Below are 25,605 nucleotides of genomic sequence, written 5' to 3'. Positions count from 1 at the left end.
CTTAAAATAACTTCCTAACCTTCTTGCCAAGTCCAGTCCTTCTGCTAATTTCTTTAAACTGAATTCTTTAACAGATTCATTACAGTCGGAATCTTCGGCAGAACTTTCCCCACCATTTGGTTCATCATATATTAAATGTACCAGTTCCTCCTCATTTAAATCTGTTTCCCCATCAATTAATTCACTAATTCCATTTTCAATCATATCGCAAAAGCCATCTCCACCAAAAAGGTGTGCGACATTTATTATACGACTTAGCTCGGCATTCACTGGAGGTACGAAATTTTGTTCCAGAACGGCTTCAGTCCATATTTTTTTCTAGCAAGCATTCAGCTTAGAGGGTTGTAACTCCTTAATGGACAGAAAAATAAATTTCATACAATTCAATATTGAAAACCCTTTCCATGCTTGAGGCAGTGTCATGTTTGGATTAGATTCAATTTTTTCCAAAATTAACTGGAATGTTTGACGAATATAATATGACTTAAATGTTGATATTATTCCTTGGTCGAGTGGTTCAATAAGTGAAGTAGTATTAGGTGGCAAAAAAGTTATTTTAATATTCAGATGGCTTAGATTTGTTGGGTGGCCTGGTGCGTTATCTAAAATTAGTAGAATTTTGAAGTCCATATTCTTTTTCTTTGTATAACTTTCTACATCGGGTACAAAACTTGAAAAACCAATTTTCAAGTTTTGTATCTTTTTGTTGGCCCGCCAATAAACAGGTAGGGTGAACTTGTCGAGCCCTTTCATCACATGAGGATTTGCGGATCAGTTAATAAACATTGGTTTTGTCATGTAATCACCTGATGCATTACTACAAAACAGTAGAGTAATTCTATCTTTGGAAACTTTGAATCCAGGAGCTGATCTTTCATTTTTCGAAATATAGGTGCGTTTTGGCATTTTTTTTCCAATATAACCCAGATTTATCTGCATTGAACACCTGGTCTGTACTATAACCACCTTCTTCAATGATTTCTAAAAGTTCTGCTGGGTATTTCCGGGCAGCTTCAACGTCTGCTGATGCTGATTCTCCCTGGAGTTTAAGATTATACAAAGAAAATCACTTTTTAAAGTTTTCGAACCAACCCTTACTGGCACGAAATCTATGCTGAGAGATTTCTTCTGAAGAATCTTGATCAAGTTCTTTTAAATGTTTATGAACCTTGAGAGCTTTTTTTTTTTTTTTTTTTTGCTTAATAAGATGTCCATCCAAAGGAATTTTCTGTTGAGTGCAATCTTCTATCCAAATCATTAGAGATTTCTCCATTTTTTTCTATTAGAATATCGCGTACACGAACAACTTGCTTTGCACTTACCATTGACCCAGCAATAATACTTTCTCAGATTTTATGTTTGTTTTGTTTGATTATTTGAATTGTTGATTCATTTAAATTCAGAGTCCTTCTAACAACCCCTGGTTTTTCTCCAATTTTCAACTGATCCAAGATTTTAATTTTTTCTTTGAGAGAAATGAATTTCCTCTTCAATGTTGGTTTTTCCCCTTTTGTTGCAGTTTTAGTGGCCATTACAATAAACATAAACTTTTACATAAAAAAAAAAAAAAAAAAAAAAAAAAAAAAAGCATTAGTGTAACTCACCAGAAAATAAACTGCTTGGCTTGAGAATAACACACTTATGAATTTTAATGCGCTTTCCTGGCATAAAACGAAGACAATTTTCAACAATAAACACTTTATACAGTAAACCCTAGATGGCGAACCTATGGCACTTCAACGATTTACAGGTGATATCCTTTTATACGCTTATAAATTATTCAACTTTTTTTTAACTTATTACAATACGTACAAGTTGAATTTTGTTTTACACAAGAGAGCAGCTATGAAGACGTGCACATGATTGGTGCGGTATTAACAAAAGATCACACGACCCAAAGACAACCGACAAGTGTTGAGTTCAAATGCTGATTCTCTTCAGTTGAATTCCATAACATCTGAAACTGTCATAACAACATTCGCTATTAGATTTAATACGTTAACAACAGGGTGTCATTTATCGTTCCAACGGAACTTCTCATTACCGGCTTCAACTCGCACAAAGTTTCAACCTTTGGTTGAATTTTATGGCCTACTTTTATGCATTTGAGTTGGCAGGCGAACTCACACTCATTATATGGCATGTTTCAATTCTTGGTAGAATTTTATTTGAAGTTAGCCTTTGTGATCTGCCCTAATAACATCGGGAATTGGACAATAGTTTTTAGTTAAATACTGTGTTTCAGCGCAACATATGGTTTTGCTTGAGTGTATACAGCATAGTTTCTGTGAGAGAAGGACATGTGATTCATTAGTTAGCGCTGTTTTTATTCCAGCTGTATCTAATTGCACTATTTGTTAAGAATTACACAGACTGCAAAAGCCTCTGTACAGTACCTTATTCAGGGATACAATAAAACTAAATTTGATGCTTATGACTACTTGCGCAATACGGGCAGACACAAATTTAACAAAGATAAAATTTGAATTTTAAGTGGTGTGGTGAAAAATATATGAAAAAAAAAAGGGTTACTAGAAATTGAAACCGCGTTGAACAAGGGTTGCTACAATTTGTAGATCGCGTTATATCCAAACCGTGTTGTATAAGTACCGCGTTATACGAGGGTTACCTGTACTTAAATCATATAGAGAACTTAAATCCTGATAATTTTCAACTGATGGAAGTGAGCACAAAAGGTTTCGTAACCATTCTTTTGAAAGATCTGTGTTAGATATTCTAATTCTTCGTTTTTCTGTGCTGGAGATGTTATATCTCTGTCCCTTAGGGTTTTTATTAGACCTATTTTTTGCGAAGGATGGTGGTGTGAGGCCGCATTAAGAAATCTTCCTGTGTTGGTGGGTTTTCTATATATTGAGAAAGAAAGTTTATTATCCTTTTCATTGACATTCTAATAGAATGTCTAGAAAAGGCAGTTTCCTAAGTTCTTGTTCTAAAGTAAATTTTATATTATTATGCAAATTATTTAGGTAATCTTTGAAAGCAATGAGTTCATCTGTTGTTCCTGGCCATACGATGAATATATAATCTACATGGCGTAGCCATATTTTTGTTTTTTTTATGATAATTGTTTAAAGCATTACTTTCCAAGTTTTCCATAAATAGGTTAGCTAAAGCCGAAGAGAGGGAAGAGCCCATAGCCAATCCTTCTTTTTGTTCCCAAAATTTGTCTTGATACATGAAACAAGTATTATTTATGCAATGTTTATAAAGATCTACGATGTCCAGAGGGAAAAGGTCTGCCAGGAGATTCACAGTTTCGTTTCTTGGAACATTTGTAAATAGGCTGATAACATCCAAACTTGCTAAGATGTCTGAAGGTCCAATATAAATATCTTTTACTTTTTCAATAAAATGTGTACTGTTCTTGATGAAAGAAGGTGTTTTTCCTGTATGAGGTAAAATCATGTTGGTGAGATGTTTTGCTAAATTAGAGGTCGGAGAGTCTCTCCCATCTACTATTAGTCTTAAGGGAATACCTATCTTATGAATTTTTGGTACACCATAAATTCTTGGGACTAATGGGTGTTTTGAATGTAGAGTTCTTTTGAGTTCTTCAGTCCAGTTAGGTATCTTTTTGATTAGATCATTGGTTTTATTGTGAGCGTGCCAAGTGGGATCTCTGTCTAAAGGTTTATAGGTATTAGAATCCTCAAGAAGAGTTTTCATTTTATTATTATAATCTTCAGAGTTCAAAACTACTGTTGCATTCCCTTTATCTGCTTTGATTATAACAATATTTTTGTCTGATTTTAATTCTTTGAGGGAAGTATATTCTGTGTAAGGAAGATTCCTTTGAGGTAATTTACTTTGCAATAGTAATGCTGTGGTTTGTAATGCAGATGAGATCTGATGTATTACCAGGTAAATTTCTTATTCCTTTTTGTATTTGAAATTCTTAGAAAAATTTGAAAATGTTGTATCATATATTTATAATAGAGCAATGTTTGGAAAATTCCAAGAACTTTATCTGGATTAGCATGGCAAAAACTGAGATTTTTTGATGAAAATGGCAAAATATTTGGTGCATTTTTGTTTATTACGTTCATCACACAAGAGTTAAAAGAACCTATAGCACATCAGTGCCATGTGCATGAGGTGCAAATAACAGTTAAGAAAGAAATAATTATTAATTTTCTTATTAAAGAGCTGTAGATTGAAATTTTTGAAAAATGCATCATGGGAAAGGAAATTGAGAGCAGAAGAAATGGAATAAATCAGGAAGAGAAGCAGATTTGAGTTTGCACTTGTACTGTGAAGGGATGGTGAACAGCTGTGGCTGCTTTTGTTTTAACAAGCCTGATAGCAAGTGGATGAATGATGTTTGCCAATTTATTGGATCATTGACCATAGAAAAACAAGTAAGAAACAGAGCTGAAACATTGAGATTAGAGGTTGAAGTTGAGCCTGTAAGGGAAGGGTCATCTATGAGCTAAATTACTCTAGACATCAAAAATTTTTAAGGTTTTAGGTGAACCATCCCAAATGTGTGAACAGTATACAGTATTCTAAGAATGGGCAGATTTGTGATTTATATAGGGTTGGTAGCTAGCTGGATGCAAAATAGTCTTCTTGAGTGGAAAAGAATGCTTAATTTTCTAGAAGCTGAGGAAGCTATTAATATGTTTGTGCCAAGAGAGGTTGGAGGTAAATATCAGTCCAAGGAGAGATACCATCCTGTATGATGTGTGTATTACTGAGGATGAGGAAGGTGAACTGAGATTTTTTTATTTTATTTTTGTGTGTGTGTGTGAGAGAGAGAGAGTAAAGGCAGGGCCGTGTTTTGGCAGTATTGAAGGTGACTAGGTTATCCTCGCTTCACTGTAGGCCAGTATGGAAATCAGTGTTTAAGGCACTGGTTGCAGATGATCTTGATGTAAAAGATGTCTGGAAACTGTGGTTCTTCAAAGGAGTAGGATGAATGGAGAGTGCTGTCATCAGCAAAGCTATGGATAGGATTTGTAGTGATTGAGAATAGGTAATTCATGCATAAGAGGGTAGGTGGTGAGAATGTAACCATGAGGCACTTCTGCATTGGTGGCAAAGTTCGAAGAGAGGGTGCCATCCACCATGACACACAGTGAACAACCAGAGAGAAAGCTGGCTATTTAGTTACAAAGGGCGGCAGGTAGGCTGAAGGAAGGAAGTATGCAAAGCAGGCCTTGATGCCAAACTTGATCGAACGTCTTGGAAATGTCAAGGGCAACAGCACATTTCTCCAAACCTTTCCATTTCACATGTCCATTGGTGAGTGATGTAGGCCAAGATATCAGCTGTGGATCTGGATTGGAAATCCATACTGGTGATCTTCTAGGTAGTGAAGAAGCTGACCATTGATAACTTTCTCCATTATTTTGAAGAGGATTGAGATGATAGCAGTTGGTCAGTAGTTGGATGGTAGGTTTGTCTCCTTTTTTGGAATGGGTTGGGTGTTAGTGCTGGAGCACAGGTTGCCTGTTATGTCTTTCTTCTAAAACTCCACAGAAGGCATATAGCACTCTGTTGCTGGTATGGAAGGAGGTGATTTTTGATTTGCCTTCATGTGTGCAGGAGTTTTTCTTTGGGTGCTATAACAGTGGTGCCATCTGGATGGGAGAGAGGTGGTTGTGCAGGTGTGCAGAAGTTGCATCTGATGGCTTTTTGCAAAGGGATCAAAAGGGGTTCAAAACTCCACAGAAGGCATACAGCACTCTGTTGCTGGTATGGAAGGAGGTGATTTGCCTTCATCATGTGTGCAGGAGTTTTTCTTTGGGTGCTATAACAGTGGTGCCATCTGGATGGGAGAAAGGTGGTTGTGCAGGTTGCATCTGATGGCTTTTTGCAAAGGGGTCAAAAGGCCCAACTATCATTAGGACAAGAAAATAGTTTTCTGCTATTGACCTTTATGAAGTTGGATTTGCATTTGATAGTTGATTTATATTTTTTGTGTGCTTCTGCATAGGCTGAATATGAAGCTTGGGTTCTTGATGCATGCCACCTGCAGAAAGGAGAGTATTTTTCAACTGTTCATTTCTTGTTGAACCAGTTGATGGTTCAACAAGAAATGTTGATTTTCTGTGCATTGTTTAGTTCAGGTGTCTGAGAAGAGTGGAAGCAGTAGCCATGCCATGGGAAAGACGAGTAGTAGTTCTGGAGATCATCCTGATTTGTAGTGCTGGTGGACATCATTTCTGTGAGACTGGAAACTTGCATAAGATTGTAGTCTAAGTTGCCAGGAGGAGAGAGTTCCTCTACAGTGTGTCTAGGAGAACTAATTGTATTGGAAAAAGTGGGAGGGGGTATTATCTGGAATTTAGGTAGGTAGCTGCATGATCTGCATTAGATCATTGCTTATAGCTAAAACTTCCATATCACGTCCAGTTTGATCAATAGTGTGGGAGAAGGGGCGCCAGCTGGAGTTGGACATTCAGGTCACTTAAGATGATGACTTCACTGTTTGGATAGCTGGATTATTAATGGAAGGGATCGTAGTAAGTTTGAAATATTGTTTGGTTTGATTTGTTTAGGTGAACCAGTTGTTGAGAGATATTTTATTTTGTTTGCAGTGTTATCATCATTGTTTCTGTTTCATTTTTGGTTTGTTATTAGATGAAAGAGTAGGAACATGTAGTGGAGGGAGATGATCGTGACACTCATACAGAGTGACCAGTTTCCGTGTCATTCCATGACCTCAACAGTGCCTCCCACATACCACTACTTGGACTCCCACACCAGGCACGTTCTGGAAGAGTGTGTGCCAGTTGATGGAACCCTCATTGCTGACCATTTCAGGCCCGTATACTATCTGGTGGCCAGCCTGCATTACCACTATTCTAACCACTGTACCTACAAAATGAAAGCGGGTCTAGATCTCTAAGTACATTAAGCATACCTTTTGGAAGGGTATCACATTTTCACTGTATGGTGAAGGGAGGGGTGGAGGTTTGAAACCCTGCTCTAAGGGCCAAACATAGCACCCGCTACTTCAGGTTTCCAGTAAGCAGGATGGTGGTGGTTTAGATGTCATTTCTTCCAACTAGAAAGATATCCTTTTGTAGCATGATATCTTCAATATGATATCCAAAGTGGAGGATAGGAGCTTTGCAAGCACCAGAACCCCTTTTGTGGAAACAGACCATACCACAGGAAGGGGGATTGACTTAATGAAAAGAGGCTGTATATTGCACATCTCTGCCCATTGGTGACTCTTTATATTTGCTATTCTTTCTTAGCTATCTTACATTGATGCAAGTAATTCTGGCAGTTCTAAAATCAAGATATTTCTATCCATTTTCATCGTTTAATATCCTGAAGATTCACTTGCACGTAATAGATGCCATCTGACATAAATAGTACGTATTTAAGTTTTCACATATGTGAAGCTTGATGACATTCTTTTGTCACACAAGGACAGATTTCCTATCATATTGCTATCTATGATAGCAAGTCCTTCCCAAACTCTACAGCATCTTGCAAAGGAGATTTTAGAATGAACCTATCTGGTTCAGCTTAGAGAATTTTCTCATGACCTGTAATGGATCATCTGATTTGTTTGAACTAAAATGTAAAATGAAGTGGTATTTTTCTAGAAATATGAGATAAAGGGGCTAGTCTGGCAACACATTTTTTAAAACGTTCTTACTGATCTTCCTATTTTTATTATATATGTTGATTTCTTTGAATGGTTCCTAAACAAAAATCTTCTCTCAACACTATGGAGTTCCTATAGACTTAAATCTTTAGGAACTGGTTATACAATATGTTAAAGGAGGGGGTTTGGGCATGTATGTGTTTTGTGTGGTGAGTAGAGTTTTGCACAATTTAATTGTGGAATTGATTACTAGGAGTTGGTAGAATTTGCATAGCCATAAGCATAAAAATTTTTCACGTGAAAACATACGCATGGAAATTGAAGTAATACAGAAGTCGTATTTCGATATACGAGTAACCGAAAGATTCACACCTTATTACTAAAATACTTTGGATTAGAGATGTTGAACGTTTATCCTGCTTGTTATACTATAAATTGAAGACTGGGCAACTCATATAGAGGCTAATGACTTCACATCACTTGCCTTAGTATCCCATAATGCAAAGCACATATTCTTAGACATGTATAATGCACTGATGAGACCTCAAGGGTCGAAATTGGTCTGGGTAGTAACCCTTCCCACAATCCACAGCATTGTACATGTCTGTAAGGATGTGCTTTGCATTATGGGATACTAAGGCAAGCGATGTGAAATCATTAGCTTTTATATAAGAGTTGCCTAGTCCTGAAAATACTTTAGGCACGACCTTCATTTGCTTACACTTGGATAAAGGATTAAACCAAGAATGTAATTTCTTGGCATCTTTAATTTATAGTATAACCAAGTGGAAAAACTTTCAACATCTATCTCTGACCAGAGTATTTAGTAATAAGGTGTGACACCTTTTGTCTACTTGTATATGGAAATGTCAGTTGTGCATTACTGAGACCTCAAAGGTTGAAACCAGTCTGGGGTAGTGATCCTTATCATAATGCATAGCATTATATATGTGTGTGTGCTTTGCATTATGGAATACTAAGGCAATGATGTGAAGTCATTAGCCTCTATATAAGAGTTGCCCAGTCATGAAGTTACTTCATGTGCAGACTATGCTTACACTTGGATAAAGGATTTAACCAAGATAATAATTTCTTGGCATCTTTAATTTATACATGGAAGTTTTATTTTTATTATACTTATTTCATTCAAAGGTATTTTCTAGTAACAACTTGTGGTTTCTGTGGCATTGGAGGCTGCATCTGAAATTGTTATAATTCACTCACAAAATACTTGTTTCGTGATGTTTCAAGCATGTATAGCATTTGTTTCAGTAATTTTACTTGTATAGCCTGAAATTTTAAAACATTCTCTTCTTGAGAACTGTTATCACATCTTTTCTTCCCGTAAGCATTTGCTTTTTAGGTTGTTTAATGGTCAAAGAGATACCTGCACATAGTTTATAAGATACGTGGAGAACATTGTTAGATTGGATCCTAATTAAACAGGGATGTCCTGGTAGTGTAGGACTTTACCTAACACATTGTATTCCATACTGTCTGAAACTACTTATGATGGTAAAATAAAAAATTACCAGTTGGACCATCACTCAGTATGTCTCCACACTGTTTCCTCCAGAGCACCAAAGCCAATAGTGAAGTTCAGAAAAATCTTGGTGCAGAAATGAGGATGGGCATGTTCACTGTATGCATGAATGAAGAGAACTAAACCTAGTAAAAGAATTCACAAGTACTGTCATGATAATTGGCATTTCTAAAAATGCTAAAACAGGTTACATCCATCCAGATAAATGATTATTCAGATACAGGGAATAATGTAAAGTGAGTGTAACAAAACATTAGTATAAGCTTCCTGAATGGGACTGATTTCTAATCTAATGTTGACTAATTTCAAAATAAGAAATTAGAAATTTTCATGTAACAGAACTTCTAAGCTTTAAAGTAGATATTGCTCTAAACACAAACAGCAGTGTAAGGAACAATGCCAGATATTTTAAGAAAATTTGGAGTAAAGATCAGAATTTCTAATCAGAACATGGATTAATCATAACTTAAGTTTCATCATAACTTGAATAGATCAGGTGGCAAGAATATGGACAAAACAGGTCATTGTGTTGCTTGATATTAATGTCTTAGGAATGGTCCAAGATTCGAGTGTACAATGGATTTGTACAAAAGAATGATGCTCTGTAACTAATTTAAGACTACACTTTGGCTTGGAGATTAAGTAGCATTTCATATATTTTGTATTCAGCTTACACCAGCTTAACATCAATTGCATTAATGAACATGTAATTTACTTAGCTGTCCAGTTTGTAATATTATATAGGTAGGTGATTGGCTGATGGTGCATATATCTCCATTTCTGTTAGTAGAAAAATGACTGATATGCCATGTAAAATAGCAATCTTAAATGTTTATTTTCAGACTGCTCAGAAGATTTTTGGAGGAGATATAAAAGCTCATAACTTGCTGTTCATCAACAAACAAGCTTCAGATTTTGGCAGCACAGTTGATATCTTCCGTACTGTTGCAAAGGAATTTAAAAATAAGGTAAAGTATTTCCATTTTTTATTAAAATTAGAAATATGCATATTAAATAGCATTTAGTTCAGAAATGGCATTTATATTAGCAAAGTGTACTTCCTTTTGTATATCAGTGTATGAATTATGGAGAATCATCACCCACTGGTTATAATATGCATTGAAACTAGTGGTTTCACTGAAAATGCATAAGCAAATAAATACAGCTATCTCTGATCCAGAGTATTTAATGAGATGATACATCTTTTTGCAACTTGTACATGGAAAATGGGTGACTTCTGCATTAATTGAACATTTATTTTTCTGGGTTCACATGTTACCTCTAAAGGTCAAAAGTGGTCTGGGCAGCGACCTTTTCCATAATGCATAGCACAATTTCCAAAAAAAGTGTGCTTGGTATCATGAGATACTAAGGTATGTGATGTGAAATCAACTTATGAGGGTGATCTGAAAAGTTCTCGGCCTAACAATGAAAAAACAAATTTATACTTTCAAAATTATTTTTATTTTTCAACATAATCTTCCTTAAGACTAACATTTATTCTAGCGATGAGCCAACACCATTATCATGTCCCTGTAGTGGTTCTCAGTAAGATCTGCAAAATATCCCTCTACAGCTACAATCACTCTTGATTTGAAGAAAAATGCTGACCAGCGAGGAAGAGATAGAAGTCAGAGGGAGCTGAAGGTGGAGAATAGGTTGGATGTTCAAACAATTCATAGTGCAGATCCCTTAATTTTCCCATTGCCAAAACACCTTTGTAGACAGGTGCATTGTTCTGATGAAAGATGACTTTTTTTCTTCTGCAAACTGGGTCTTCTCTCAAGAATTTTTTTGTCTAGTCTGGTTAAAAGACTGGAATAATATTCCCTGGTTATTGTTTTACCCTTTTCAAGATAATTAATAAACAAAATGCCTTTGACATCCCAAAACACTGATGCCATGACCTTTCCTGCTGATGGAACCGACTTTGTCTTCTTCTTTGGCGCTGAACCAACCGGCTTATGTCCACTGTTTTGACTGCTGTTTGGATTCTGGTGTGTAATGATGAATCTGAGTCTCATCCATAGTAATGAATCGATGCACAAAATTAGTTTTATTCTTGTTAAAACGCTCAAGGCACTGCTCTGAGATTTTCATGTGCATGCATTTTTGATCTGCTGTGAGCAAGTGCGACACCCATGTTGCGCGAAGCTTTTTGATTTGCAATTCTTCATGCAAAATATATCCTACACATTCTTTTGAAATACCTGTAGTCTCAGCAATTTCATACACTTTGACTCGCCAGTTATCCAGTATCATATTGTGCACTTGATCAATGATTTCTGGTGTTGTTAAACTTTTTGGACATCTTTCATGTGGGTCATCTTCAAGGCTGGTAAGACCACATTTAAACTCGGCACCCCATTTCTTAATTTTCGAAAACAAAGGAGAAGAGTGCCCATAAACTTTTATCAACTTCGAATGAATTTCTTTTGACATTAAACCTTCTTTTACAAAGAATTTAATAACTGCATGATACTCAATTTTATCCATTTCAAGGGATACAGACAACACTTTCTGCTTCAGGCAGCTGAAGCAAAAGTGTTGTCTGTATATAAAACAAACTACTTGATAAAATGACTTGCAATTTCACATAGATGCTTATGATAGATGTACCAATTTAAAAAAAAAAAAATCTTGCTGATAGTGTTGCCATCTAGGGTCAAGGCCGAGAACTTTTCAGATCACCCTCGGTTATACAAGTAACCTGGTCATGAAGGTACTTAGTTCGAGTAAAGGATAAAATGAACATAACTTCTTGACAAGTGTAATTTACTAATGAAATTGCTTTCAATTATTTTTAAAGCTATTAATTTTTCAGGAAATGATGTGTACCAGAATATTAATTATAAAAAACTTTAATACTTTCCTATATTTCGACAGTGTTACATTGCCATCATCAGGGATCACAAAAAACAATGTGTACACAGGTGCTACCAGTGAGCAAATGAGGCTGAATAAAGACAAGAGAAGTCAGGCCTAGAATCCTAAACAGTGCTTTCTTCTTCCAGTGGTACTAACAGGCACTGAAGGGCCCACAATCTTCCAACTATTGTTGGACCTCGCAACCACAACTCAAAGATAAGGGGGTTAGCCTTATACCTTCCAAAGTGTCCTATGTCTGTATGTGTGTGTGTTCACGGAGCCAGTTTCCCTGTTTTGAGGGATGAAAAACCAGTGTTTCCGGGTGGGAAAAAAACCCTTATCTCTGTATGAAACAAGCTAACTCACCTTTAGTCAAAAGAGACCAGATAAGGGTTCCTCACATCTTGGATGGGAATCTAACCCAGGTCTTTCTGACCAAAGGGGTTAGTTTATACCAACTGAGCTATGCCGACTCAAACAGTGCCCTCTAGTGAGCTAAATTGGATTTTCTTGGCCATTGCAAATCTAACATTATTAAAATGCATGCTTCACAAATTTGGGACAGTCTCTTTGGATGTCTTGCCTGTTTGGGTATATTAGGACATTTTACAACTGAAAAGGACCTATATACTCCTGGTAGATCTATGAGATGTGGCTGGTCTTTGATGCCAATTTCTTATGCAATCTGTAATTGGTTGTAAGGTATTTTCTTCAGTGCTATTGCAAAGTTATGGCCATATGCAAATGCACTATTTCCTTCAGGCTTTAAGAGTAAGGGAAGATATATGGTTGAGGTTTGTATGCTGAGTTTAATTTTTTTTTTTTTTTTTTTTTTTCCCTTTTTGTAGACTCAAATTTCTTAATATGCTGACATCATATTCTTTGAAATTATGTCTACTGAAACATTTGAGACGGTGGAAAAGATCATTTTAAGGTCAACATTCAGTGTTGCGGCAAGCTCCTCTTCCAGCACACTACTGTTTGTAGAATTTTCCTCATTTAAGATGGTTCAATCTCTGTTATGAAAGTAATAAGGCATCAGGTTCAGGTACTGTCCTTGGGAATATATATCAATAATTAGGTAGAAAAAGCTTCCAGAAATCTGAAATAAGACAGCCAGGGTGGTTGCTGAAATATGGTTGTCTTTTTTACATTACATAATTCCAGAAGGCTGCTACAAGGTCAAATCAGATAATTGGAAAAAGTGCCCTCATAATAGTTATAAAGGGAAATACAACTGATAGAAATAAAGAAATTCCACTATTCTCTATGTTTTAGGAAATATTTATGCAAGCAACTTCAGAAAATTTTTTTTTTTTCTGAAGTTGCTTAAATTCAGAAGGCAAACTGAAAAACAAGCTGGATTTCTTCATTTCTAAGACTATTTTTAATTTGACAGGTGAGTAATCATGAAAATAAGGATCTCACTTTGTACTTACTAGATCATTAAAGGTGGGAGGGGGTAATGTAAGGTATTCTAAGGAAATGTGTATAGGTAGCAAAAAGCAAAATTGTGTAAGTGTAGTGTAAATGAAATGTTGCACAGAACAGTTAGCTGCAAATCAATGGAATTTGATCCTATATACAGGAAGATAATTTAATATTGAATCAGATGGAAGACAGGATGGTAGAATTGTGTATGCTAGGTCTGCTTTTCATGATCTATGTATACCACATCATTAAGAAACCTGATATTGAAATTTTTTCTTTAAATTTTGGACCAAAACATGAATAATAGTAAGAGATCAGTGCCATCTCTGAGCAAGAGTAAGTAGAAAATCGGTTGACATATTTCTTGAACACCTGAAGAATATAGTTGAGGTGAAACAGGTAAAAGAGGCTGTTCCAAACAACAGAGGTAGATAAAATGAAAGACTAAAGACTGCTAGGTTTAAAGCTGAATGGTAAATAGATGTGCTTCAGCAGCCATTTGCATTACTTAGTAGACAGTAGGAATGATGTGGCCAATTCAGCAAGACATGAAAATACCTATAGAATAGACATAAGAAAGCAGTGTCTGCATGACTAGAGTGCATGTGTCAGAGAGAATGAGAATCGTTGAATTCTCTGATTACAGTACAAAAGCATCTCTGCCTTTCAACATGCAAGGCAAGAATTGTATTGTTGCACTGGTTAGACAGGACTCACTTAGATGCATTCAGTCATGATCCATCCCCTCCCATTAACACGTTCATTGCCAAGCAGAAAATTGGAATTTCATGTGGTGGCCGAATTTTTTTTACTTGATAGCGATGTCCACACGATAATGCATGATCGGCCGGCCGGTAAGAACTCGCATCACGCGATATAACGTGATCGACAATGAACATGTTTAGCCACTGTAGATGTTCATTTCTCAATGTATGTGAAGCATGATTATGGCCTCATTAAGATCATTCATATTTGTGCAGAGATGCACAAATAATATGGCTGATCTGGCACCTTGCTAATCTCAGATCAGTGCTGTTGTGGATTCAAATAGTCGAATGCTCAACTTTATCTGATAACTGATTTGATAAAATACATGATCTCTGATCCCACATTAACCAAGCTTATTTAAGTTACCTTATTTCTAAATACCATGATCCCAGACTAGCTCTATTTGGGATCTTATTGCACAATGCATCACTGGTAGTATATTGTCATGGCTTGTTATCCCATTGAGCCCAACTGAATCTAACAGGTTCATTTTAGAGAAAGTAAATCTCTACAGTTATGTATGTAGAGGCACAGCGAGAGTCTTAATGAGTGCACTCACCTCCTATCAACTATAATGATGTCGTAACTCGGATTTTAGGGAAAGACTACGTATACTAGAATATTAAGTAAAAACTTCAATACTTCCTATATTTTGGTAATGTTACATTACCATCTTCAGGGATCACAAAATATGTGCACGTCTGCACTAACACTAAGTGAATATGGCTACTATTACATACAGTAGCTTTTTTTCCATCATTGATGTACCATTAGAATCTGATTATTTTTGTCTTAAATGCTAGTTATTGTTGTCTCTTGGGGGGAAATTTGCTAATCCAAACGAGCACAGTTTTTATTAGTTCGGATTAGCGAGATACCACTGTATTTAGAAACCATGTATTCTACACCCCCCCCCCCCAAAAAAAAATGCTCAAATGTTTATTTTCCTACATTCATAATTTATCATGAATTCTTTCTAATTATAATTTATAATTCTCAATATTTCAGTTTAAAATAAATTCCATTTAATATTTTGGTTATTTGAAGAAATTAGTACTGTTTTTTCTGATTTTTATGCTGCAATGGTTTTTAAATATTCTCTATGAAATTATATTTTTATTATATTGAAATGGAGGATATTATGGATCCATGTATATTTTATAGCTCAGTGTGAAAAGAATGTGAAGTTTAGAAAATTTACATGAGCATAAGACTGTAATCAGAGTTGCTTTGGCCTACACTATAATTAGTGCAAACAACAGAAACTCTGCCTGTAACCCATATTCATGTTTTATTAATGTATTGAGTAAGTTTGCACTAGCCTGAAGCACCAAACTTAAAATTGATGAAGTTCAAAAAATTTGAGGTAAAGTGCAGGAGTTAGTTACCTTTCCAAAAACTGGGTTACCTACAAGATCACTCTAAATCTTGCTGAGTGACCCAAAGTGATCTCTTGGTGAGTTTGTAATAAAATATTAAACTGTTAGAGCTAAGAAGCTTATCATCATCAAATTCCTGACATGTACCCTCAAGGGGTGTACAGGATATGATAGTACTACATGAAAAATATACGTCATTACTAACTTCCTATCCACAATTTTCCTCCAAATGAGTCTGTTACTTGTCAAGACTCCAACATTATCAGATCTTATATTTCTATCGTGTAAGACACTTTGTACCGTATCAATCCACCTATATCTTGGTCTTCCTCTGGGTCGTTGTCCTGCCAACCTGGCAGAGAACACTTGTTTTGCTAATCTTTCCTCTCCCATTCTATTTAAGTGACCATATCACCTGAAATTAGCTCTGCTAACGCATTCCTGGATGCTGACAATGTCAAGTTCTTTCCTAATATCCTTGTTTTTTAATATGATATTGCCATTGATACCATCTGTTCATGCCTATGATCTTTCTCGGGACTCTCATATCTGCTGTCTCTAGTCTTTGGTCAAGTGTATTACTTCTGACCCAGCTCTCAGATCCATAAGTTAAAACTGGTTTGAACACTGTCTTGTATACTGCTAATTTAGTCTTCTTCTTCTTCGCTTTATTCCTGCTTCCTATGCAGGGTCCGCATGTTACTTAGATGCGACTATTTGTTAGTACTACTCCCAACCGACCTGTCGCCTGGTCTGCCGCTGGGGGGGATATATTTTTGACTGTAGAGGTGTATGTTCACGGGGCCGGTTTACCTGTTTGCGGGATGAAAAACGCCAGATAAACTGGCGGAAAAACCCTATTGACCACGCCCAAGACCTGATAACTTGGCTATGCCTGAGGAAGATCCTCAAATTTCTCACGTCTACAACGGGAATCGAACCTGGAACACTCCTTCCCCAGTCATATGGTTGCGAAGCGCAAAGCCACTAGGCTAACCGCGCGGTCTGTATACTGCTAATTTAGTGTTCCAACTAATTTCTCTTATTCCATATGAATTTATTCAATTGACTGCCTATCATACCAGCTTTGTTGATTCTGTTCTCTATTTCCATATTTAATTTACCATCGTCACTAAAAATCATGCCTAAGTAGCTGATGTTTTACTTGTTCCACGGGTTCCCCGTTCATAATGCAGTTGACATTTTAAACAGTTCTACCTATTTTCATTGTCTTTGTCTTTTTATTGCTGACCTTCATACCATATCTATTACAGTTATTCAATTTCAGTTATTCAATTTAGTCATGGAATCTTGCAAACTTGTAGCAGATTTATTTAGAAGTATAACATCGTCCGCATAAAGCAGAGCTGACATTAACATCTCCAATTCTGATATCATGTTTAATACCACTTTCCTTCATAATGTGATCCATATAGATAACGAATAACAAAGGGGATAATGTAAATCTTTGTCTCCCACCAGATTTAACATTAAACCCTTCCTGTACTTCTTTCAATTCTAACTACTGACTTACAACTGAAATAATGACTAAGTATTACTTGATATAATGCCCCCATTGACACCATATAACTGTAGCATATTGAACAGCTTCTCTCTCTCTCTCTCTCTCTCTCTCGGCACCTTGTCATATGCCTTTTCCAGATCGCCAAAACTTTAATACAGATCTGTGCTTTCTCAACTAATTGTTGTAAAGTGAAGATCTGATCCTGACAGCCTCTATTTGACCTGAATCCATCTTGTTCTTCACTAAGCTTTTCTTCCACAATTCTTCTCAACCGTTTCTCAAGTACACTTGCATAGATCTTGCCAGGAACACTCAGTAGGGAAATACCTCTGTAATTCTCACATTCAGTTTTATTTCCCTTTTTATATATGGGTACTATTAGAGCTCTACTCCAATCATCGGGAATTCGTCCCTCTGTCCAGGCTTTCTGAACTATGCAGTCCAGCCACTGTAAGACTTTTATACCACCATTTTTCAGTATTTCTGGTCAAATATCATCTAGTCCTGCGGCCTTTCCACATTTCAAGCCTTTGATGGTTTTATCTACTTCAAGTATGGATATGTATTCCCGACTGTATGCCTGTTGAGTGTTTTTTACCACTGTGCTATTACTGCTTGTTTCATTTAGCAATTTCTCGAAGAAATTACTGCATACTTCAAGGATATCTTTTTCTACTGTTTTCATGTCATCTTTATCATCTCTAACTCCTTTTACAGCACTTATTCCTCCATTTCTAAGCTTCAACAACCTCCAGAATATCTTACCACCTTCTTGATATTTATTTTCTATGTTCTTGCGAAAGTCCTCCCATGACTATTGTTTAGCTAGTTTTACACAGTGTTTTGCTTTCTTATATTTGTCTCTGTATTCTGTAAGAGCAAAAACTGACATTTGCCAGAAACTTTTGATATGCTTTCTTCTTTTCCTTCCCTGCATCTTTAACTTCCTGTGTCTACCATGGAGTTCTGATTTTTCTATCCTTGCAGGCAACCAGCCATGTCTCTCTGGCTGAATCAATCAGGGTTTTCTTCAAGGCTTGCCACTGAATCTGCAAGGTTTGATTCCTTTTCTCAAACTCTTTCATTTTTTCTTCAATAATCTTTGTGTATTTTAGTCTACAGTTCACATCTGAGAGCTGCTCAACTTTTATTCGCTTTAAAACTTTCTTACATGTCATTATTTTCAATATGAAAATCAGTTTTATCCTGCTCAAGAGTAAATAGTGATCCCTTCCAATTTCAAATTCTCTGTACACTGGTTTCCTGCACCAGGGAGGAAACATCACTATCAACAATAACATAGTCAATGAGACTTTCCTTTTTCCTTGGCTCTTTTCTCCATGTGAGTTTTTGCGCATTTTTATGTTGGAACATGGTGTTAGTAATAACCAGTGCATGTCCTGAGAAAAAATTCAACAGGTATTTGCCATTATTATTATATTAGCTTTGCTCTTTTCTCCAAATTTTCCCAAAATATTTTTATGTCTGACAATCATTTCCTACTCTGCTATTTAGATCCCCAACAAGGAAACTTTTCCCTTTTCATTGTGTCAGTTGCTTTTTCTAAAGCATCAAAAAATTCCTCTACTTCTACTTTAGTAGAACCTTCTGTGGGACAATAGGCACAAATAAGTCTCATTGTCCAATTCCATGTTCTGATATTTGCCCACATCACTCTGCTTGAGACTGCCTGCCATTTAAGAAGATTAGCCTCGTATTTTGTGTTGAATACTATGGCAACTCCTTTTCCATGATAGTCATTTTCTGAGTATAACATTTTGTATTTATTGCTCAGAAAAATCTCACCAGTTTTTTGTCTTTTTTGTTTCGGTCACCCCATTATGTCGATCTGGTACTTAACTAATTCTTCAGCTAGCTCCCTTTCTTTGCCATTCAGGCTTCTTATGTTAATTGTACCGATCTTTAACTCTGGTTATGTTGAGTTGGGGTGTGCTTTCAGATATGTTCCAGTAGCCGACTTTTCGCTGTTCGCCCTGGTTCCCTGGCTAAAACAACAGGGTCCTTGTTGAACTGGGCTACGCCCCAGCCGGCATGAAATTTTGTCATGTTGTACCATCATTTTCTATATTGGTTTAAGCCAATAAGAATACAATTTGGTTGGCTAAATCGCAAATTGCCAGCCCATCCTCATTCGTTCAGTATCCAGGTAGATACCTAACAGGGTGCACCACGAGAAGGTGAGGATTGGACATTAGGTCAGAACCTGGTCGGTTCTCCGCATTCCTTTAAAGGCTATGTGGAGGTCTCCGCTCAGTTATACAGCTTTGACCCTTAAGCACCCCAAGAAGCTTATATTTGTCTTATATATTAGATATTACGATACAGTACAGTATTACAGATACAGCTATATTTCTTACCAAAATATGGAAACATACGAAAGTAAGAAATGTAGAAACATTTTCTTTCTAAAACTTGCTATGTTTTAGAAAAAGAAAACTAATGAGATGGTTGTTCTTGCAAACTAATAAATTTTCAAAACTAAAGTTTCTTTCAGTATTTGGTCATGAAATATGGATGGATCCATAATATCCTCAATTTCAGTAGCTTATTTCAAAGTGAAGCATTTTGACTCTATATTTAAAATTTGATAGTTATCATATTTCTTTAAGTTGCTTCTTCAATTTAGAGGTAAGCAATCATGGTACACCAGTGTGTCTGTTTCTCTGCTATCCTTTTGATCTTGTAATAGCTCTTGTAAGAACTTTTTGGTTTACCAGGAAATCTGCCCTCTAATTTTCCTTCCAGTATTTACAGAAATGTTTTCCTTACTGATCTTCAATGTGTCTTGCCATCTTGCACTGTATAAGTATCCACAAGTGCTCTTTTGGTTCCCATTAACTTTAATACCTCATCATTAGTTTTTTCTAAGAAATCTTCAGTGCTCTCCTTTCTTATAGCACAACATCTCAAAGGCTTGCAATTTCCTGATTATTGTTTTTTATATGTCCAGGTCTGACATCCATAATTCAATGTTGATCATACATAAGATTTTGTATGATCAACATTATGTATATTCTTATTTTAGTCTGTTTATTTATTCCAAAATGCTTCGTTTGCCTAAGCTATTAATTTTATTAGTTTTAAAAGAGGTATACCATGAGTAGACATATATACAAAATTAATAACGGAAAAAACTCGCGTACAAAAATTTTTTAATAGTATAATTTTCGCCTGTGTGTGTCACAGGCATCTTCAGTACATATTAAGCTCAAATTAAACAATAACTGACAATTCCAAAAAGCACCACCTAAGTAGCTGGTGTAAAATAACTGAAAAGGTCAATAAATTTCCTTAAAAAAATCACTACAATATAAAGAACATGCCATCTTCACTAGACATATAGTTCGTTGGAGAAAGACAAGAGTTCTTTACAAAAGTCAGTTCCTCATGGAACGCCTTTATAAAGAATCATGTGAAGCTCTACTTCATTCTCCTAACTTAAACAGATCCAACGGCTTACGTCTATCCCCTTTATGGGAGATGGTACTTTACAAATCAGCTAATCTTTCCTAACTTTTTATTGTATTGATTTTTTTAATTTTTTTTTAAGGAAATTTATTGACCTTTTTAGTTATCTTACACCAGCTGCTTAGGTGGTGCTCTTTGGAATTGTCAGTTATTGTTTAATTTGAGCTTAATATGTACTGAAGATGCCTGCGACACACAAGCAAAAATTATGCTATTAAATAATCTTTGTACCTGAGTTTTTTTCGATATTAATTTTATTTCTGTGACTGTTGTTCCATCTTCTATAATCATAATGCCTAAATAATAATTATGACTTTTACATTTTGAATGAATCCTTTTGATACTCTTAAATTTTGTTGCTTACTACCTTACAGTTTTAGTTGTATTTAATACTAAGCCATAATTCTCACTTTTTTGATTAGTATTTCAACCATGATTTTTAACTATTTTGATCTTGCTCTGAACACCAAATCATCAGCAAATCTAATATTAATTCTATTGCCATTTATATTTATCCCATTTGAGTTTCTTTTGTATTCTTTGATTATCATTTCACTATATATATTGGAAAGTACAGGGATATTATAACCCTTTTCACTCCCTCTTTTGATATATGTTGTTTCATTATTTTGTTTATAATTTGTATCTTCTGGTCCCAATATAATACTCTTATTATTCTGAGGTCTTTTGTATCAATTTGAATGTCTTACTATTTCTATCAACTTTTCATGGCTTACTATGTCAAATGCTTCTCGAAAGTCTATAAAGCATATATATGTTAGTGTTCATTTCTATTGAAAGAACAAGTTTTTAATTCATAAATTGTATTAATTGTTCTTTTCCTGGCATGAATCCTTTCTGCTGTTCTTTTATATGGCATTTAATTCTAGAAAACATTCTATTATTTTCAATAGTATTTTTGAAGCATTTGATATTAAATGTAAAATCATTGTGTTCTACTGCATTTGTATTTTAATGCAAATAAATTTTTATGAAGTCTTCTGGTAGAGCTTTCACGAAAGCATATGTTCCACTGTTGTTGCAAAATGCATTGTGTAGGATGTAGATGGGATAGTTGAGGTGGACTCTGGTCATGGAGGATGCCAACTGGTATTCTTATTATTTGTTCCAATTTTTTTTTGTCATTTTTCATATTTTTGAACGCATTAGATCAAGATTTTAAAAAAATGAAAAGATTAACATAAAGATTTAAAAGCACTCAAAGCATTAGATAAGGCATCAAATGAAAGATTGTTTGCTGCCAAAAAAAAACTTTATGAATGCAGTTGCTTTCATAGTGCTTACTTTTCAAGAGAAGTCACTAGACTGTAATAGTTAAATTATTTTTGACTGATATTAGTCCTATTGACTGAATCAGCTTAAGGTACAGAGCTTTGGGCAAAATGTGCATGCAGTTGACTCAAATAATAGCATACATAACTAAAACTTGCTTGCTATGATGAGCTGCTAAATAGTAGTTCTAACCATTCTTCAAAGGCTCAATGCTTTGGTAAAAGAGATGTATTGTAGCTCACTATAACGAAGTGTCTGTTCTAATCTTTAGAACTTTGATGCTTCATTAAAGTTTTCTAAATATTAAGAACTGCTTCAGAATTATCATAGAAAATATTATAATTGACGCTCGCAGTAAGGACACTAGAGTTTAAAAAAAATTAGCACTTTTTAGTGGAGTTTTCTGTGGTGAGTCAGCTGTAATGTTAAGTGTAAAAAAATAAGATCATTGATGGTTTTTTTTATTCCTACAAGCCAAGAGAAATAAGACATTTCTCTTGGCTTGTAGGAAATCACTTTAAAAATGTATTTGCAACAGGATGTATTTACTTTTAAATACATTAAGATGTAACATCTAATGAAAATATCATTAGGTTTTCTATATGGGATTCAGTTTAGGTGGAAATGATCTATGTTAATCATTATTGGTTTCAGTCATTTATTTAGATATAAAATATGTAATGACAATATCCCAATGTCTAGTACAGTTGACTTGCTATAGCAGACTTGTTAGTGAATAACTGGTGTTAGAACAGTGTTGTTCCTGCATCAGAACTAAGTAATTTGTTAGTGATATTTGCTAGTTTATAACCTTATTTTGTTCCTCTGGGTACTGTAGATCTGAACAAGACTTCATTTATTGAAATAATCTTGAAATCCATATAGCATCTTAATTTTGTATTAAGTTGTTTCATCTCTTGGTATTCTAGCATATAAGGAGTTTGGCAGGTTAAGACTAATATATTTGGGATATTCTCCTGGACATTTGTTTTAGAGGTGGGATGAGAAATCTGTGGCATTACATGTCAGAAGTATCCTATCCAGCGATACAGTATCCTTTCATATAATTACACACACACACACACACACACACACACACACACACACAAAAAAAAAAAAATTCCCAAGATAAAGCCATTAACATAGGAGAACTAGTCGTAATTAGGACATATTTTCTGATGGAAACACAGCATCACCTTGTTTACATCATGAAACATCCCTCACATTAAATTTTTTCATAATACAATTGACCCTTGAACAACGTGGGGGGTTAGGGGCACTGACCCCTATGCAGTCAAAAATCCACGTATAACTTTTGACTCCCCAAAAACTTGACTACTAATAGCTTACTGTTGACTTGGAAGCCTTACCGATAACAAACAGTCAATTAACACATAATTAGTTATGTATTATATACTGTATTCTTACAATAAAGTAAACTAGAGAAAAAAATCTTAAGAAAATCATAAGAGAAAATACATTTACACTACTGTACTGTATTTATCGATACCATTAGTTTACATTGTCTGTTTTACAAGCTGAATTGTCTGTCTGTTAGTACCTACATTAATCTTGTGTTATATGATAAAAAAAACATAAACAAAAAAACACTGCAGATGTTATGTATTACTAACACTAGACATCAAAAATGAAAAGATAATGCGAAAAAGAAATTCATATTTATTTGTGGGTATATAATGATTCATGCATTGATAACGAAGCAGCAATATGATTGCTTCACAGTAGCCTAGCCTATACACTAACAAATGAATCATAATTTTTTTTATGCTAATTAATTAAAATTGACATATTATTTAAAGTTAATTTTATGCAGTTATGGTTTAATACTGTATCTTTACGTTTGTTTACATTTCTTTCGACTGTGAATGGTACAAATGTACAGTCTGTGTTTGTGTGTATATATTTTATGGTAGTAAATGATAAAATAGACTAGTATCTACATACAGTTTATGCATTCATGACATACCTAACTTTTTCTTAATTTTTTCACTATTTCTAAGTTATGCGATTCATCTGCAAGTTTTTTCAAATTGTTGCAAATCATCACCTATATATATATATAATTGAAAAAAAAAAAAAATCCACATATGAGTGGAGCAGTGTTGTTCAAGAGTGAACTGTGTGTGTAGTTTAAATTCTGATTTATGTGGTAAAGCACCCTAACAGAACAATTTTCCTAAACTTGATAACAAATCTGTTAATATATCTTCATTTTATTATCTAATTAAAGTAAATAACAGCTAAATAAATAAAAAATAATAAGCTGATATCCTTGAATCACTTTCATCTTTAAATGATTGCTAAAAGATTTTTAAAAAAAAAAGGTTCTTCATAGTGAACTTGGTGCTTCTTCAGGATAAAGTACACATAGCACAAGTGAAAAATAAAATTTAACTGGCTATAGTTATTTCTGGAAACAACTGTTTGCATAATTTTTATGCAAATTGAACGTAAACAGCAGTATACAGGAGAGATAGAGAGAGAAATGTGGCATAAGTCATTCATCCCATAGCACAGCCATTTTTTCACATGGCTCACTCAGCAAAAACTAAAGACTGATCTTAAGCAATAATTGCAAATCATTAATTACTTCATTGTGCATATATGACTTCAATTTTCAGTTAGTCATGTTCAAGCAGTGCTACAAAAATGAATGACTTGTGTCAGACTTCACCATCATACTATTTTCCATTTGTATTTTGTCTTTAATGACTAAATTCAGTTTAACTATTTGTGGTCATATGCTACTTTTATCATTAAAATAAAAAATAAAAAAAATCTCTGCTTCATTTTAAGTCATAGACCTTTTACCAGTCTAAAATGATACTGTTCATTTTCACTGAAACTGATTTCACTACACAAAATATAAGTTGCTCTATTGAAATCTTTCATTCTTTCCTACAACCTAATTGCATAATTAAACACATTTAATTTTAGTATTGCTAAAGTTTGAAATGCATTTTCTTTTCTTACTAGGTTCTCTTTGTTACTATTGACACTGAAGAAGAAGATCATGAAAGAATTATGGAATTCTTTGGACTTAAGAAAGAAGAAACACCAACAATGAGACTTATCAAATTAGAAGATGAAATGACAAAGTTCAAACCTGAATCCTCAGAACTATCAGCAGATAATATTCGTGGATTTGTTCAGGGAGTGCTAGAAGGTCAGATAAAGGTAATTTTTATATAAATGAAATTTGGTATTTCCACCATTTAAATCAAGTTGCAATTTAATTCAATTCTCTTAGGAAATTATTATTATATGACACCTACTCTACAACTCTGGAGAGTAAGTGCCACCAACCACATCATCTACACCAACACCATCTACAGTCCACCACCACTAATATTTTTCACAGACAATGGCAAACATCCATGCCCACGGCAGAGTTTGAACCCGCAGCTTTTTGGCTGGAGAGCGGATACACTAATCACTTGGCCAACCGAGCTGGCAAATGAAAAACAGAATTTAGGTTTTATCATTAAACCTCAGATATAGTTCAAGAAATATCATTTAATATAGATATTTTTGATTCTCTTTAGGTAGATGAACTTTGTTTTGTTCTGACTATATCTGTTACCCAGTGTAGCCAGCCACAATAAATCTTTTATACTTGCATATTTTAGCATTTCTAGTCAAATATTTAACTCCATTACCTCCCCACAATTCAGTTTCCAATAACTTTTTTTTGTGTGTG

The 25,605-nt window shown here is 34.9% G+C and overlaps 1 protein-coding gene across 1 annotated transcript in view; it reads left to right on the top strand.

Moving 5' to 3' along the window:
- Positions 1 to 25,605, top strand: part of Pdi (protein disulfide isomerase) — a 145,552-nt gene that overhangs the window by 83,679 nt on the left and 36,268 nt on the right. Inside the window, exons 5-6 of the mRNA XM_090397372.1 lie at positions 9,974 to 10,099; positions 24,882 to 25,082. Of these exons, the coding sequence (XP_090253498.1) occupies positions 9,974 to 10,099; positions 24,882 to 25,082 (327 nt within the window). The remainder of the gene's footprint in view (positions 1 to 9,973; positions 10,100 to 24,881; positions 25,083 to 25,605) is intronic.

The sequence above is a fragment of the Typopeltis vanoorti genome, chromosome 9, assembly GCF_054136105.1.
Source record: "Typopeltis vanoorti isolate ZY-2024b chromosome 9, IOZ_Tvanoo_1.0, whole genome shotgun sequence".
Taxonomy (NCBI): domain Eukaryota; kingdom Metazoa; phylum Arthropoda; class Arachnida; order Uropygi; family Thelyphonidae; genus Typopeltis; species Typopeltis vanoorti.
This window is presented reverse-complemented; position numbering and strand designations above follow the sequence as displayed.